At 39.2% G+C, this 17,933-nt stretch overlaps 1 protein-coding gene across 1 annotated transcript in view; it reads right to left on the reverse strand.

Moving 5' to 3' along the window:
- The window catches only part of fto (FTO, alpha-ketoglutarate dependent dioxygenase), a 143,968-nt gene that overhangs the window by 95,342 nt on the left and 30,693 nt on the right, over positions 1-17,933 (reverse strand). The window contains exons 4-7 of the mRNA XM_005796113.3: positions 16,586-16,711; positions 13,089-13,168; positions 12,477-12,620; positions 2,504-2,623 (exon numbers count right to left, since the gene is read on the reverse strand). Coding sequence (XP_005796170.2) covers positions 2,504-2,623; positions 12,477-12,620; positions 13,089-13,168; positions 16,586-16,711 — 470 coding nt within the window. The remainder of the gene's footprint in view (positions 1-2,503; positions 2,624-12,476; positions 12,621-13,088; positions 13,169-16,585; positions 16,712-17,933) is intronic.

Below are 17,933 nucleotides of genomic sequence, written 5' to 3' on the forward strand. Positions count from 1 at the left end.
AAGAAAAAAGAAAAAAACAGAGGTGCCTAGCAAGCCGGTGGACTCGTTTTGTTTTGCTTCTTTATACATTTATTTATGTATTTTATCAGAATGTCATTCAAATAGAAGGATGAGCATTTGCATGACAACAGGCTGAGGAGCAGAGAGGGAGCCCCAGGGAGAGACAGTATCCACATACAGGAGCCAGTCTCTCCATATTGCAATATTCTTCATACAGACTAACAAACGCATACGCAGCCCAGCGCATCCCACAACGCTGCTGCTAAATATGACAATAAAGCAAGGAAGTCTGGCGGTTTGTATTACTATTTTAGCAGGATGAAACAATAGGCCCTTTTATTGCTACAGCACAGTGTATAAAACAATACGGTGTCATTTTATAAAGCCTATTTAAATAGACACGTATTTGGTTTTTTAAAATACCCACACCAATATCAGATTTGACTAAAAAAAAAAAAATAGCGTCGCATTAAAATCTACTCCGCAGGCAACCAAAATATGTAAATAAATAAATGGTAAACAGCATCTGCTCACACTAGGTCACTCGTATTTCACCAAATTAGACGGCGCTGTCAATTGCCAGCTTCAAAATGTAAAATATATGCCAATATAGGGGACTGCAGGAGAGACCGCCATTATTTAAATAACTCAAAGTAATTTAGGGAAATGTGTTTTAATCCAACGGCAGAAAAGCCTTAGCTATCAAAAGCTCCAAAAGAGAAATCTATAAGCCATATTTATGAAGTGCTGTTTCATCAGCGTGTCTGAGGTCGATGCATGTATGTAAATACTGCTAGCAAAAGCAATAATGTTGTCTTTCATCACAATAGAGAATCGTTACCTTTGTGTGCTGTGCCAGTGTTTTTTCCCCTTTTTTTGGTGTGTTTCTTTTACATCTATTTCTTTCTCCAGAGGAGATGCTGCCTTTTTTTTGACATTGTAACAAAAATAAATTATTTAGGCAAAAACATAAATTACGTTAATTTATTCTAATAAACACGACAGTGTAATTTCAAGTTTTAAAAAAAGAAAAATAGCAGAGAAATTATATTGCCACGTGTGTTATGTTTCTACTTAAAAGAATTTCAACTTTATTTACAGTATCATATAAAGTTTTCCAATGAAAAGCACAAAATTACTAAAGAATACCGACACAAGAAACTTTCCACTTTAGCAATGCCCGGTCCCGAACACCGGTCCGAATCACACACTTCTTCTGGACCCAGAGGTGGAGCTCTGAAGCCCCCTTACCCACTCTCTGTCAGGCTCTCCGGCTGGCTGAGACAGAGCGGGCCTGCTGCTAGAGCCAAGCAGCAGCAGCGGCACAGGCACCGCTCTCCCCTCCAGCCCCTGTCTTTATCCCCGCCTGAGCATTAGATGTGATTACTGCTCAGCGCTCGACACTGACAGAGACCGAGAGCTCCCAGAGACAGCAGGAGCGGGAGAGAGACTGACTGCAGGGAGGAAAAGAAGAGCTCCACTCTCCGCTGAAGAAGCAGCTGCTACAGTGATGCAAGAGTGCCCCCTGCTGCTTCCCGTGTCTGGGTATGGAAAACATAATCAAATAGAGTACATATGGAAAGTACAGTAGATAAACTTTTCAAATCAAAACGGAATGGAGGCATAAACCAACAGCATAATTGCTATGTACTGACTTAACTGTAAATTGATGTTCCAATCCTACTGTTTTTATTTTTATTTTTCTTTAAGAAATAGCTGTAGCATATTTTTTATTTAAAAATCGTCTTAAGCTCAATGCCTCCAACGTGAGCTTGCATGGTGAGCAGCTAAAAACCATTTATTCCCTCCCAAAGAGCATCACTGGACAGTAGATCGCTTACAGTTGAAGCTCATCACCAAAAACCAAATCATTTAAATACCAATGGAATCCTGCAAAATGCTGGTAAGCAACAAAAAGAGCCGATAAACATTTTCCCAATAAATATTGACAATGGCTTAAAATGTTTCACATGCCATTTTTGTAAAGATGTAAATAAAAACAATATTTTTAAAATATATTTCTGTATGTTATATTATTATATTTTGGAAGTGTCTCATTTCTTACCAAAAATTATAATTTATTGGTTTAATGAGGAGAGTTTTACATTAAAATTTGCTAGGGATATGAATAGTTTTGGGCTGAACTGTATGTAGTCTAATAATAGAAATAATATTAATCTGATTATTACTACTGAATAGAAGTTATTTATTCAAAGTATACCATATGTTACCATTTTTAAATTACCTATTATAAATGGATCCTCATAATTAGGACTACCATAAATAAATACAGTACTTCTTATCAATTAACAAATCTTAATTAATTGACTTAAGATTAATTAATGTTTAAAAACATGTAAACATAGTGTATTTAATAGTTTTGGTGGTACTCGTTTAAAATTTACTGAATTTGAAGGAGTTGTAGTTTGTTGTACAGCGTGTTTCTGTTCTATTTTTTCTTAAGCAGTGACATGACAGGCAGTGTGTCTTGAAACCGATTTACCATGGTCTCCATGAGCTTCCAGTCCTTCTCCAGTTGCTCCATCGGTCGGGTCCACCAGCTGCAGAAGCGGGCGTAACGCTGGCCCTGAAACCAATACTGCCGCAGCCATTCGAACTCCACCTATGGAAACACAAACAAGCAATGAGAAATACCAACGGCATGCAAACACTAAAATTTTTACTACCTTAAACACATATGGACTCAGACAGGCTGAAATTTGCTATGATTCTAAATAAACTCATGCTGGAAAAAAAATTAAAGAATAATTATCTTCTTTTGGTGTTGCATGTAAGGACAAAAGCATTTAATTGTAGGATATTACAATTAAACGAATCCATGGTTGGAATAAATAAATATGTTGTCATTTTGATATTAACTTAAAAATATTATGTTTTTGATATGTCAACTCTCATAATTACTTCAAAAAAATAATATCTTTTGGTATATTTTACACCCTTGGAGGTCGTCATTTTTTTCAAATGCGCAATGCATGCTGGGTTGTTGACTCAATTGGGTCTGTTCTATGATATGGACTTTACCAAGCTCCGCCCACAACCGACCCAAGTGACCGCAAGTCTCACAAAGCCTCGCGGCGCGTTGTTTCTATGCAAACATGACTAGATTAGTGCATCATTTCTACCGGATTTTCACAATATATCAGCTACTACAATGGACAGAGGAACTAACAAGTTCATGTCATCATCTGGGAGGAGGTTACTGGTTTCTCAGTCACAAGCTGGTTGCAAACCTGAGGCCAGCAGGTGTCAGTCACTTATGGTAGATCTGAAATTTGGTTTGGTGACTTCAATATGAGAAGCTACAGACTGATAGGAGGAACCAAAGAGCTCTGTAAAGGTAAAGGCAAATCTTCTGAAGTTGGGATATAATTAATTTAATTTCACATAATTGCCGTGGTAGAAGCCATTTGTTTGTTAAAATTTTATGAAATATATTTGTTCTATTTGATCTTTGTTGTGAATGAGGTCATTAGTCCAACGTTTAGAAACTACAGCGGCTGTAATGCGCCACAGCAAAGGTAAACAAAGGTAAAATAACCCGAACAGGTGATCAACTCAAAACCACTCGTGTACCTTTTTACTCTCTCTTTGTAGTTTAAGCACACCTGTTACCGTGGCAACCGCCGGCGCCCCGCAAGACGAGCAAAGATTATGTTAAAAACATAACATTCAGTCCGTTACGATATCAAGTTTCCAGGCTTGATATTTATTTCTCGATTATTAATCAGCGCTTCCCTGAAGACAGCGATGGTTGATTGACTAGCTGTACTAGTCAGCTAGTACAGCTAGCTCTAGCTAGTACAACTGGCTGTACTAGCTAGAGTGGCTAACACGAGTAACATTTTAGTCCAAAGCCTTTTCTGCTAAAATAAAATCTTTAGTGTATGTCAATTACAGTACACATTGCATATTGATCTGTTTAGCTAACGTAAGACTGTGTAGCAGACAGGCGTCAAGGTGTAGAAGTTGTATCAGTTCTGCCATTATGCTGTACTTAGCTAACGGGAAGCTAAGTGTGTTTGTGAGACGGCCACGCACGTGACCACGTAGAATGGGCATCAGCCACTGTCGGCTTCAATTTAATAAAATTAAACAGTGGTGCGAGTCTGCATCGCTTCCCATATGACAAAAAAAAGGAAGAGCGCAATGGGAAGGAGCTGAATACAACTTCCGAAAGACCCATTTGTGCCCTCAACAAGCAAGAAAAACTGATGAAGGCTCTAACAGGTGGTCCTTACCTTGACAAGCTAAACCTAAAGCCCGTGCCAACAGTTTTTACTCACAGAGTGCCTAAACCCCGCCAGTGCCTAGCGAGCGGCAGACGAAACATTACGGAGCTATACTGCCGCTGCATATAAAACCACGGACAGGGTCAAGTCTCCCGCTTTGGCCACGAAGCTACCGTATTTTGTTCTTGTTTCCCGCTGTTACTTCCCTAAAATTTCTCGTGATATAATAATTAAGTGATAACCTCCACTTTCCCCTGATAGCCGCCCTACGCTCTGACGTGGCCGTGTAACAACATGCCGACGTCTTCTGCGTCTTTTTTATGACTGTTGGCAAGCATTGTTTAGATGTGCAATGCCCCCATCTACTGGAATGGAGCGATGACAATATTTTATTTAAATTTATAAAATAAAAAAACAGCCTACTGTATTTTTTCTGTATTGTATTTACATCTGAAATAAATATTTCTCAAATAAAGTTTATTGTTATAACTAATTATGGAGATGAACATGTTACATATTCCTTTAAAACATTTTTAAGCAAAAATTAAGCCAAAATATAGGAGTAGGGAGGAATGCTTTAAGAATACAAATAGTTTCACACCCTTTTAGTTTAGTCACATTTTGTCATGTTCCAATAATAAACTTTAGTCTAGATTGGTATTTTATATAATTTTACAGGTTGACATTTAAACAAAAATGAAGTGGATAAAAATGGCACAATGATTACAAATAGGCTAACCTGAATAAAGATGTGGCTTATGTTTCTGTTCAGTCCCCATTAGTCTGATACCCTCAAATAATGTAACCTTAATGGTGAATGGTCCACCAGTATAAATTAAGCAGTTCTGTGAAGGTCTCAGAGTTGTGTTAGAAAACATTTGTGAACATGCAGCATCTTGAAGACACAGCAGAAAGGTCATGGGTAAAGCTGTGGAGACATGTAAAGCTGAATTTGCTTATAAAATATTTTTCCACAACATTAAAGAACTCATGGAACATTGTTCAATATCATCTGAAGATGGAAGGAATATACCACAAGTGTAAATCTACCAAGAGATGACCATCAACAGGAAATTAGATAATAAATCCAAAGAAGTCCTGAGACCCATTATACCTCTGTAAGAATCCCCATTAGTTGTTTGGCACAAATCATGTAGGCAACACAGAAAATCCTTTGGCCAGATGAAACTGAAATGCAACGTTTAGGTCACTCTGAAGACACTGTCTTTACTATGACATACAGTATAATCATGGCAGTATAATGCTGAGGAAGCTGTCAGAATTAAAGGAATGGAAAATGGCTATAATGCATAAAAAATGTTGGATGTTGAGTCTCCATTGCAACCCTGCAAGGATAAGCAAGTTAGATAATAGATGGATGTTAGATTCTGAAAAAGACTTAAAGCTGGGTTAGTCCTTACAGCGCAACAACTCTGAACATAGATTGCAGTAGATGTGCAAAACTGGTAGCTACAGATCTTAGAAGACTTGTAGTTGAAATTGCAACCAAAGGTGATTCTAAAAGTGAGGGTAAATTTAGGTTTAAATGCACCCAACACATTTCAGATTTTTTATAGAATGTTTTGAAAACTGTATATTGTACAATATTTGCACCTCTTTGTGCATCCATTATATAAAATCAGAATTAAGTATATTGATTATGGTTGGAATGTGAAAAAATGTGGGGAAAAAAGTATGAATATTTTTGGACACTAGTGTCATACAGCATCTATGGGAAATAACAGCAGCAGATGTGTGTTCATTTGTATTCCACATTGCAGAATCCAGTAGTTAAGTGCTTCTAATTGATAGCCACCAGGTTATGTTGTTTATTGAAAGAAGCAAAAACTTAGTATAGGTTTGAATATCTCTAGAAAAGCGGTTTTAGTAGTTTGCTTATCTGGAGCGATAAGATGTGTATTTACACAACAGCAATGAAAGACATCTTCACTGACATCCGAGAAAGCATTGTTGCTAAATATTGATATGGGAATGTTTCTAAGGACATTTCCATACCATTTGGAGACCGTCCTCCAACACAGAGAATATTTTTTTAAAGGACACATTAGACAATCAGGTTAAGATGGATAGTAATGATCCATGAGGTGAAAGGCCCATCAGAATGACAGCAAGGTTGACAATAGAAAAAATATTATTATTATCACGAGTCTATTTACCAAAGTATTCAAGAAAAAAACATGTGAACATCAGTCCAACAGCTGAAGGCTGGAATAAAAGGACAATGACATTAAGCACAGCAACAAATTTGCACACAAATGGCTAAAAAATAAAAACCTCCATGTTGCAGTAAAGCACTGATGGCATAGACTATAATTAATAATCATAAATGCTCCAGCCATAGATAACAAACATTCACTTCTTTTAAAGACACAAAGTCGGAAACAAAAAAACACAGTTGCACCAAATAATGTATATGAACGGATCTGTGCACCTTGGAGCAAGCACACCTGAAAACCCCACCCATCTTCCCCTCCTCTGCTGCACCGTCTGGAGCTGACAGTGTCTGCTGCTGAGCCACCCCCCTTCCTCTCTCCTCTGCTTGGAGTGTTTTTGTTTCCTGCTCTTTTGAAGTGCTGAATTAATCCTCGGAAAGGATGCTACGCGTAGCCAGGTGTAGCCCTGCTACTTCTGCGTATGTTGTTCAGCTTGCATGTTTGTCAGTTTGGGCCTGTGCTAAGCGAGCTTCGGTGTGTTTGCGCCTCTGCTTGTACCTGTCTGCTTAAGTGTGTGAGTGGCTTTGGTAATGTTTCTGCGGAACATGGCCATGTGAGTGTGTGTGTCAGAGATTGCTCCGAATGTTGCCAGCATCAACTGAAGGTGCTGAGTTGCCCTCCTCCCCCAAAACGTCCCAGGAAGCAGCATTCACCCAAAACAATACAAACCCTATTAAAGCCTGTTGTAGACAACTGCACAGCACAAAGTCTACTGGCATACAATAGGACCGTATATCACATGGAACTCAAAGCACTATTGTTTCCCCACTGACAACTATTTTTGTTTATTGTTCTTCTAACAGAGCATTAGCAAACGGATGAAGATGAGCCTTTTCAGCTGTAAACGTCCAAATAATCTCAACGAGTTTAAGGGGAATAATACAGACGAAAATGTCCTATGGAATTAAAAAATTAACTTAAATCCTTCTTAAGGATTCTTTTTGTCATTTTATCTGATGTCTCATACAAAGTATTCTGTGTTTAACACAACTTTTCAAGTCCCAAAATGCAGTGCCTTGCAAAAGTTTTTATACCTCTTGAACTTTTTTATATGCTGTCATGTTACAAATGTAAATTTTAATGTACTTCACTACAGATTTTATGTGAGAGACACACACAAAGTAACAGTCTGGGAAGTGGAGGGAAACAGGGTTTTCTAAAAAATTTACTCTTACATCCGCAAATAAAATTTAGTGCAACTTTAAAAGTCGAAGGTGGTTCTATGTTTTCTTGACTCAGGAGGGCTGCAATTCAAACGAATGCCACTATTTTCAGATTTCTATTTGTCAAAAATGAGTTCTTTTCATTCTACATTTATGTGCAACTTTGTGTTGGTGTGTGTTCATTACCTCTCTGCCTAGCCCTTGCACAAACAATGATGACATACAATAGTTATGTCTAAATTAGAATTAAGCATTTTTATGAATCACCAAAACACACTCCTTAATACAAATCTATCATTGTCATGTTGTCAATCAATCATTATTGGTTCATCAATGCAATGTAATTTACAAAGAAAAAGCCCAGCCGTGATTATACCCATATTTTACATTCAATACTAAATAGAGTAAATGTACAAAGTACTCAGCTTCTTGTCTTATTTATTGTTGCTTTGATTCACATTTAGTAATACAAAGAAAGGGAAAGATTGATAACATAAATTAGTTTTAAAAGGCTCTATTTTCCAGTTCCTGTAGAAATTTCATGCTGTTACAAAAACATAGTGACTGCTTAAGTACCCTATAAATTGTGCAAACTTAAATTGTCTGAATGGAATGTATCTTTGTAATAATCTTAACTAATTTTGTTTAACGGAAAATGCAAGTAGTTGTTTCAGGCTTAAGATAAAATATCATTGAAAAGTTTTTAACATCTTTTCCAAAACTCTTCTTTCAAAATGTTGATATTTTTATGTGGTCACTGTTGTGTCAGATGAGTGTCAACTTCCCCTCCATCACCCCCAAAACAACAAAGGACAAGAACTATTTACACAAACAACCCGAGTGAGGGCTGTCTGAGGTAGAAGCTGTGCACAGAGTCATCCTGCCATTTACTCCCAAAAGGCTCTGATCTCAGTGGGGATGACATGCAAGGACTGGTGCATGTCAGGGAGAATACACAGCCAGTGGCACTGCTCAGCAGCCTCCCAGTCGCTCCATACAACACACCCTTCAAAGAAATGTCATCCTTTATGGTCCCTTCAACACACTCCAAATCCACTCCCCTTCGATCACTACAGCTCAAACACACAACAAAGCCGCAAGGGCCAATATCGGACGTCCTTTTCTCCCAGGCTGTCCCTCCTTCTATCTCTCTGATTGTGTGCCTGTCCTTTGGTGGGAAGAAACCAACCTGTGTCTCCACTTTGAGCTGACACGGCTGCCTGTCCCCCACAGCGCAGGCCAGAGGCAACCACAAAGCAGGCCATCTAAAAGCAACTGAGGAGCGCCGGCTATTTGGTATTTGGAGTGTGGCCACCCAGCTGAGAGCTGCCAGGCAGGAAACTCGGACTAAATGCCACCTTTCCGTGCAGACAGATCGAAAGTCTGTGCGAAAAAAAAAGAGGAGAGGCTGTTAGGCTGAGTTTTTCGTCTGAGATGGTAAGGGAGGGTGACTCCCCTGCGGCAGTCGCTGTCATCTCTCCAGGTGATGGACACACTAACTACACATTAGCTTCAAATTAGTCCAGCGACCACCCACTATGGCATCTCTGCTGGTAAACTCTGAAAACCTCGTTTTTCCCCCCCCATTTAATGAGGCACAATTATTATATTTTTTCTTCACACCTTCACAGTATTCCCAGAGCGGGTCCAATCAATTTCCGGGGCCGGGGCCCTGAGGTGAGGGTTGATGAGAGTGTGATCGATCCCTCTCTGCCCTTCTCTGTTTACCAATCCCAGCCTCCTCACACAAGAGCCAGAATAACTGCTTTCCCAAAACTCTCTGTGAGTCTCCCCACTACTTACCACACACTTGCCAGAGTGGGTGTATATCTGCAAGGGTATGACTGCACAAAATAACGTGAACCTTTTTCATTTATATCTGTAGCAATAAACGGTTCTTGTTTTATTTCCCAATATTATTATGAAGAACGTCAGTAACACTACTGCACAATCCTTGAATTTAGCAACAAATAAGGTGAAACAGAGGCCACTATAGCCCAAGAACATCTTAAAAAATAAATACAAAGTACAAATAAGGAGCGGGAGAATACAGTAATTGTATAATCTTTATGGTGGTATAAAAAAAAAAAAAACACAAGAAAATGTGTAGAGAACCTCAGGAGGCATCATGACCCTAAAACGAACACTGGAAGGCTAAACACACTTTATTCAGTTTACTTTCTGTCAGATGTGAAAAAAGTCTATTCCCTTCCTTCAATATTTACTATAGCTCATATGTGGGGTGGGGGTCCCTCAGGGCTCTCTGTCACACGCCCACCTGGGAAGAGACATAGTGGCTTTAAATGAGACAAGACATTTGTGTCTGGAATTAGCATTTCAAAGCCTAACATGCACACAGGGGCCATGTGGTGGTATTATGTTAGACTTATTTGACTGACTAGGACAGCAGGTAAGATTAAAAGGAGACAGAGAGAAAAGGGCTAAACAGGTGGGAACTTTTCTTTATTTCAGTTTCTGTCTCCCTTCAATATCTGCTTCAATTAGGCACCTTGCTCCATTCCCAAACGAAGACAGACGGATGGCAGATGCTCTACTCCCTCACAATCAGGCCCCACCTATTACCTCTGACAAACGCCAGCCCCCCTGACCCTCCTTCAACTGCACGGCATCAGTAGACTGTCAGCTGGTGCGTGGTTTAGCACTTTTTGAGCAAAGACCCACAAAGGCGCTGCTCAGGTCAGGTTGCCCGCGTGTCTCAGGCTTGTTCACTCCTCGGTCGTCCATGTCAAACACGACCTGTGCAATGTGCACCCACCAAGCACCAAAGAGGGCCGCCATCATAAATAACTCCACCAACAATACATCATTTAGCTGGGTGTTCTGCTCTCATGGGCAACTCCAAACAAATGGCCACATCGATCATTGCGAGAGCCGGGAAGGGTAGGCCCGAGCCCCTGAGAACACCCCCTTCTTACTTAAGCACTTAAACACACACCCCCACACACGCAAACACGCACATACACTAATGCTTGTATAAAAAGCTCCTTGTTTTCGTGAATCAACCTGCCATACCCTCCTGGTGAAAGCCAACGCCTGGTAATCCTGTGGCGCTCTGTGGCTAACTAGCAGGTGTTGCTAGCTGAACCAACGCAGCAGTTCTCCAGACACAGGCAGCCCTGTTGTTTGGCAGCGTTGAATACTTAATATCGTCTTCAACCTTTAAACAACCTTATGTCAGACTCATCTGTCATGGCATCCTGCTGAGAGTCCTGGATGCTGGCGTCTGCTCGGATGTGCAATTCGGGCGCAGGCGTGTAAAAAGGGTGAGAGGTGAGATGGTATATTAACTGCTGGCCTGCAGCAAGATATGGCAGGAGGCTGAGGCCTTCTCTTTGTTGACCTCACTTTATCCCTTGAAACCCCGAGCCAGCATCACTCATTGTTTTATATGAAAAGAGGTTAGAAGCAGGACAGGGGCACGGCTCCATCTTTAGGAAGCATATGGAGAGCCTATTGGCTTGTGATCCATCACAAGGCAAGACAAACGAGAGCAACCTGAATTTCATATTGTGGGCATTTCCCTAAGTATAACAACAAAGTACGGTAAGCAGAGGGTGGGCAGCTGGCAAGCTCCTGTTCTGCCATTCAAAGAGCTTTAACCTGCCATTAAACAAATCCCAGAATGAGTTAAAACTCTCATGATGCAGAAAAAAACACTAAGATCAGTTAATGAGAAACTGTATTAAAGCTATCATAGCCGTTTAAAACAATGTGCTTTATCAGGAGTTTATGAAACAGACGTCAGAGTTGGGCTAAAAAAATATCATAAGCCTTGAATATCTTAGAAAGAAGAAAGTGATCAAAGATGGAAGGAGCTAAATGCAGGACAATCCTACAAATCAACCAGGAAATTTTAACGGAGGCTCTTCATCTCATGTGACTGAGTTTGAGTTATTTTACAAGGAAGAACGGTCAGAAAGGTCAGCACTGCAGCTGCCAACACAAGGTGGGTCTACAAATGATCATTTAAGTGATTGAACCCAAACAAATGCCACACATTTATTCAAAATGTTAGTCTATTACATAAAATCACAAGAAAATACATTGAAGTTTGTTGTTGCAATTTAACAGAATGTGAAACTGTAAATGTCCAATAGGATTAAGTGTTTTAGGTATGAATGGACCCCAAAATTGCAGAAAAAATAATTAATCAAAGCCATCAGTTTCACAGACTAATGGCATTTTATATAGGTAATCTAAACTGCCTTTGTAAGATTCTTGTCTCAACTTCTTTCCCATGCAGAATATTAAGTCAACAAAAAAGATTATAATGTACGTAAGTGCACTGGATTTACATACGTCACAAGTGTTTATATCCATACGACAGAAAAAGCACAAATATATGTTTGCACAAATACATTTGCTTCCTTAATTAGACGCTTATCCCTGTAATTTTCAGAGAATGCTTTCAGTGTATTCAACAACAATTTCTGCTGTCCGGATTAAATCATCATCATCTTATTTGCAGATGGATCTTCATTGTTTTGAACCTGCTTGCGCTACCAGATGGGTGGGGATTAAAGCTTTGGGGCCACTCAGACAGAATCAGAGAGGTTCACAATCATAAATTAATAAATGTGAACTCTCGAAGACAATGCCATTCTGCACATTCGTCTGGCACAAAATCTGCTAATTTGAATAATAAAATTTTGAATAAATTCAAATACCTTTCTAAAACTTTCAATTCCGCTCAAAGTATGTAGAAACAGCTACTAACCACCCAAGATGTACACACAGGAAACGAAAAACAAGTAAATGTATGTATTCATGTGAACTTGAAGGTTAACACACAACCGCAGTGGCCCCACCTCATTGTGAATCTCCTCACAGTGCTGTAATGCTGTCGGCTGAAGGGTCATCAGGCTGTGGGAGCCCGTCTCAGGGTCAGTGTGCAGGTTGGACAGGGCCTCCTGGCACCGTGACTGGATGTAGGTCAGGGTCCCCTTAGAACACTGATAGGAACGAGACCAGTGTCACAAACAACACCACGACACGAAGGAGCTACACAATGTTATTAATCAAATGTGGCTTTGTAACAGCTGATAATGTATGTCAAAACAAATTAAAACAATTAATATTTTCTTTTTTTAATAAATTATAATTTAACAAAAGTTTGCCTTTTTTTTCCATAGAAAACAAAAAATAAATCTCAAATTGTATTTGAAATAAAATATATTAAATTGTGTACAAATAATTATAAAAAGGAAAATCAGACAGGGTAATAAATAAATAATTAAAAAATAGAGACTATTTCTTTTATAAAATTAAAATAAGGTATGAATAAATGTAAAAAATTGCAAATCTTCAGGGAAAAAAAGATTAATCGTTATTTGATAATAATTGTGTTCCTTAGTAAAACTAGCAGCAGGTTACATACTATTTTCAGAGCAAATTAAAAGCTCCTTAATCTGATGTCTCACCTCGGCCACTCTGTGAGTTGAGCTGAAACGTGCCGTTTCTCCAGCAAGGACACAGTGCTGGTGGGTGCTGTTCAGGTCATCTGGCAAAAACAACAAGCAGAAAAAAAAACATCAGCACAACAACCGACATCATCGCTGCAAACGACCAAACCAGAAAACAAGGTGCCAATCCTCGATGCTGAAAGGAGCATATTGATGTGGAATTGATTGTTAATGGGAATAAAAGGGAGATATTACAACAGAAAAACAGATGAAAAGCGAACAGTGAATTAGACTAAATCAACTTGTACACTCGGACAGATTCCCATCGGCCCGGCATCGACTCAGATAGAGGGAAGAGCACTGTAATATAATTTTTAATTACCAAACAGAACCAGATCTCACTCAATCTGTCAAGATGGAAGCGCCATACCAGCAAACATTTGTCCAATATCACACAAGCTTTACAGTGAGGCCTTAGCGCTGTTTCCTGTGTATCCTGCCATGTGTTTCTTTGTGTGTATAGATGTTTCTCAGCTCTGCCATTATTTGCCTCCTACCAATAATTAATTTAGCCATGACAGAGCTGTCATTCACAGCACATGTGCATATTTACACCCGCCTTGAGCAAGAGTACACCAGCTAATGCCTGTGATTTGAAAGTCAAACAGCCAAATGCTTTAGGAAGAAGATATTATTGTTTGGTGGAAGGATGGGGGGGAAAAACAAAAAGAAGAAGAAGACGGTGACAAACAAAACAACTTGCCGGTGTTTTCTTCACCCTGATGAGATTGTGAAGGATTAGGTCTCTGGGCAGAATTACTCTGCGTCTTTAAAACTGTTTATATCCAATAACAAATTATCTCCATCAATCTGCTCTTTTCTTGGCGCCTCTAATGCAGCCAGTGGGATCAGGAGGGAGTCGAGGCAAACTCGATAACTGTAATAAATATTTATCTTTCTTTCAACCCCTGTGCCTGCTGCCACTTGTCCTCCTTTTCCAGGAAGCAGGCTTTTAAATATATTGGGTCAACTCTTTTCTGCAGTTCCCCCCTGTGCATTGGGAGCTGGAAATCAGATTATTGAACAGACCCGGTGTCAAGACTTGCATTGTTCTTTTTTAACCACTGAAATTCCATTTGGGCGGAAATGATGGTGATTCAATTTGCCTCCAGCAGCTTAGACATTAGCAGTTCAAAAGGGCCAGCCGCCGACAAATGGTGCTGAAATTATATAATGGCGTATGTGGTTATACACCTTTGTAGTTTCCTTTTAATACAGCAAAACTACTTATCAAGGGGTGTATGTCACAAAAAAAACACAAGTTCAATATATTTTAACACCTGCTTTTGGTTGTGTCTGCCTCGAATGTGAGGATTTCGGATGAGGGAGGGGTGCTGCGCCAAAGAACTGCATGCGTGATGCATTTTTGAGCAATGCGAGTTCTGAAAATTTATAGCTGAGTGCATGTGTTGGAGCGCCATGCCAAGTGTTTCATTCAGGTAGACCGACAAAGCAACAGACGGCCGAGAATGGCGCGAGCTGCTATCATTGTGGAGCAGTTGGCCTCTCAGGGGCGTACTCACCAAGTGGAGCATAAATCCCCACTGATCCGCGACAGTCAACTCCCATTAGAATGGTCTGCACAGCAGCCCATCTCTCTATTATCATGGCTGGCGTTAAACTGACAGTTTTATTGTAAATCCCCTGCTGAAGAAGGTCGGTTTGGAGCCCTGTCGAGCTAAATATTGGCAGACAGTGGCGCTCCATGATAAAAACAATCAAATGATCATCAAATTCATCCTATTTCTGCTTATTTGTTTGAGGTGAATTAAAAAGTTCACTTTATAGGAGGTTAACCACCTAATTTGGTTTTATGCTTTATAAATATGTCTATTGTCTAAATATTTTATGATGATGCAGATGGCTCTGGAAAGCAGATTCCTCCCAGCATGAAGCAATTTACTACCCGTGTCCCTCTGCACTTATTAAAAGGTCCATTATACAAATGAAAAATATGGCTTAAAGTGGTAGCAACTCAATAACCAAAGTAAATGCTGGTGTGGCTACTATACTACCTAATATCTTTTAAAGATCTCCCTTAAAAAAACAATCAACTATCATAGATCTATAGATAGTTTTAGAGACAGATTACAGATAGACAAAAACTCTGGTAGCAGAAAAAAAAAACTCAACGTAATCTTACTACTACCATGCATGGCAGTTGTTAAATCCAAATAGTTTAGCCTTTAATGAAACATTTTTCCAAGTTATTGTCAGGAAACCAACAAATTTAAATGGACTTCACATTTTTAGTAAGAAGAGCACTCTAACATTCAGTCAAAATGATGCAACAACTTTGCCAGTGGATTTAAAATGCATGTGCTTCCTGTTAAATTTGCTAAGGAACATTTAATACAAGCTTGGTAGGGGATGTATGCATATATTTGAGCCTGTATCTGTAATTTTGGCATTACGGTAAAGCAAGAAAGTCTCCAATAAAGTGTCAAAAATCTGTTTCTCACATATGAAGGTGAATTGAACATAACATTTTGAAAACAAGAGAATCATCAGAAAAGCTAGATCACTGCCAGTCACCACAGTACCATGCATGGTTGCACTTAGTAACATTGTGACAGAAATTTCTGAATGACACAGAAATTTCAAAAATTAGAACATAATTTCATTGTTTTACAAGCAACGATGATCCAGCTTGTTGTGATGGACTGTTTGTTTCTAAGTAAGACCCTTAGAAGTAGGCCTGTAAGGTTTTAGATATAATAAAGCGCCAAATAAAATGTATGTCTTGTCAATGTTAGTAAAATAAAGAGTAATTCTATACTAAAATATGAGAAATTATCAAGCATAGAAATATAATCTTTACAAAAGAAGGGTGCCTTTATAAAGGCATCATCCATCCAAGCAGGACTCCTCACTTCTTGTACATCTGAACACATACAGGCCTCTGCTGTGATGTGGATAAATGTCCTTGCACTCAGAAAATATGAGCGAGCCTGGATGGGCCCAGGGGACCAAAAAAAGGAGGGTGGAGGTGTCTGCCGCAGCCAAAAGCATTAAGCCATGATTTACACCCCTGTGGCTTGCTGTCTGTTCTCCCCATAGAGACGTAGTCAGCAATGGGTCACAGGACTTCAAAAAATAACATTTGGTTTTCCTAACCTCTCTAATGCACACAATTTCATGGAACCTTAAAGTCCTGTGTTCAGGGCCAGGAAACCTCTCTTTTACTCACTCTGCCTTCTTTACAAGCACACACACACGCACACACACACCCCCTCAGTTCCATTTCTCTTGCAGAGAGAATTAGAAATATGAGGGCAGCAGAGAAAAAGTGCGAGTGAAGTACATCCCGCTGCTTTGGGTCATTTGGGACAAGGTACAAGAAAACACTAAAACCCAGAGTAATGAAAGTCTCCTCTTCTCGTATTCAGACATGGTGGTGAATACATGTTAACATGTGCATGTGTGTTTCCGTGTTTTCGGAAAAGCCTCGGTACCTCTCATGTAGTAGCAGTCTCCGGACTCCAGCGGCAGCATCAGGCCAGGTGTGTGGATGTCCCAGGCCACCTTCAGGCCGATCCTCCAACATGACTTCTCAACGCTGCTGCCTTCGCTGCACTCACCTGCCGGTCACACACATCCCACTTCACTGCAGTATTTAAATACAGCGCCTCACTAAAGGAAACCTTTGCACATATGATCCTGCTCCAACTACAAACTTTAATGGGTTTTATTGCAATTTTATATGATAGCCCAGCAAAAAGCAGAACATCACTGTGAAGTGGAAGGAAATTAATATTTTCACATAAAAATCTGAAGTGTGCCAACCATATGGATTCAAAGTCTCTTGGTTAATACTTTGTGGAACCATATTTTATTGCCGTTCCAGTCGTTATGCTGCTGGAAGGTAACCCCCCCCCCACCCCCCAGTCTCAAGTCTTTTACAGTCTCTAGCATGTTTTTTTTTTTTTTTTTAGTTTTGTCCTGTACAGTATTTAGCTTAATCAATCCTAATACCCATAATACATAGGCCTGCCTTTCTCTTTTCACTTTTATGTTGAGAATGGATTTGTAGGGAGCATAATGAATAATTGGTGGGTCAACAGATTCTCCCACCTGAGCTGTAACTCTCTATCTCATTCAGATTTATAACGGACATTTCGGATTAATTGGTCGGTTTTCAGTCATGCCATACTCTTTTGGTGAAACAGTATTCTGTGAGATTTTCAAGGCTTGAGATTTATTATCTAAACCTGCTTCAGATTTCTCCACAACTTTATCCATGACTTGTCTTGATGTCTTGCTTGGTCGTGATTTTATTTAGACTGAGTTTAACTCAAGATAACTTTTAAAAGCAATGGCTTGTGCTTGATTTTATTTAATATTAAAAGTGGCTGAATACAAATGCACAACTTTTGGATTTTTATTTTTAACAAATATTAGAAACCATGTATCATTTCCCTTCTACTTCACATCTCCTCTGTGCTGGTCAATAGGCCTGTCATGGTAACAATTTTTTCTGGACAATAATTATCCCAGTAATCAGTGCAACCAATGATGATACTGTTGTTTTTGTTACCATTCACAGGTAATATATAGATAAAGGTATAATAACGTAAGTTTTCCTCCTCAAACACCAATAAAATTTTATTTTCTAAAGAATACTTAACACAGAAACTGGAAGATATTTTAAATATTCAATATAAAATACACAAACCAAAAAGAATACATAAAACAGAAATAAAAAAAACATATACAACCGAAACCATAAATAAAATGGATTATAAAGTCTCTGTACACCAAACATATTAATTATCAGGATGGAAATGATCAAACTCGTTTTAT

This window comes from Xiphophorus maculatus, chromosome 4 (genome assembly GCF_002775205.1).
Source record: "Xiphophorus maculatus strain JP 163 A chromosome 4, X_maculatus-5.0-male, whole genome shotgun sequence".
Classification (NCBI taxonomy): Eukaryota; Metazoa; Chordata; class Actinopteri; order Cyprinodontiformes; family Poeciliidae; genus Xiphophorus; species Xiphophorus maculatus.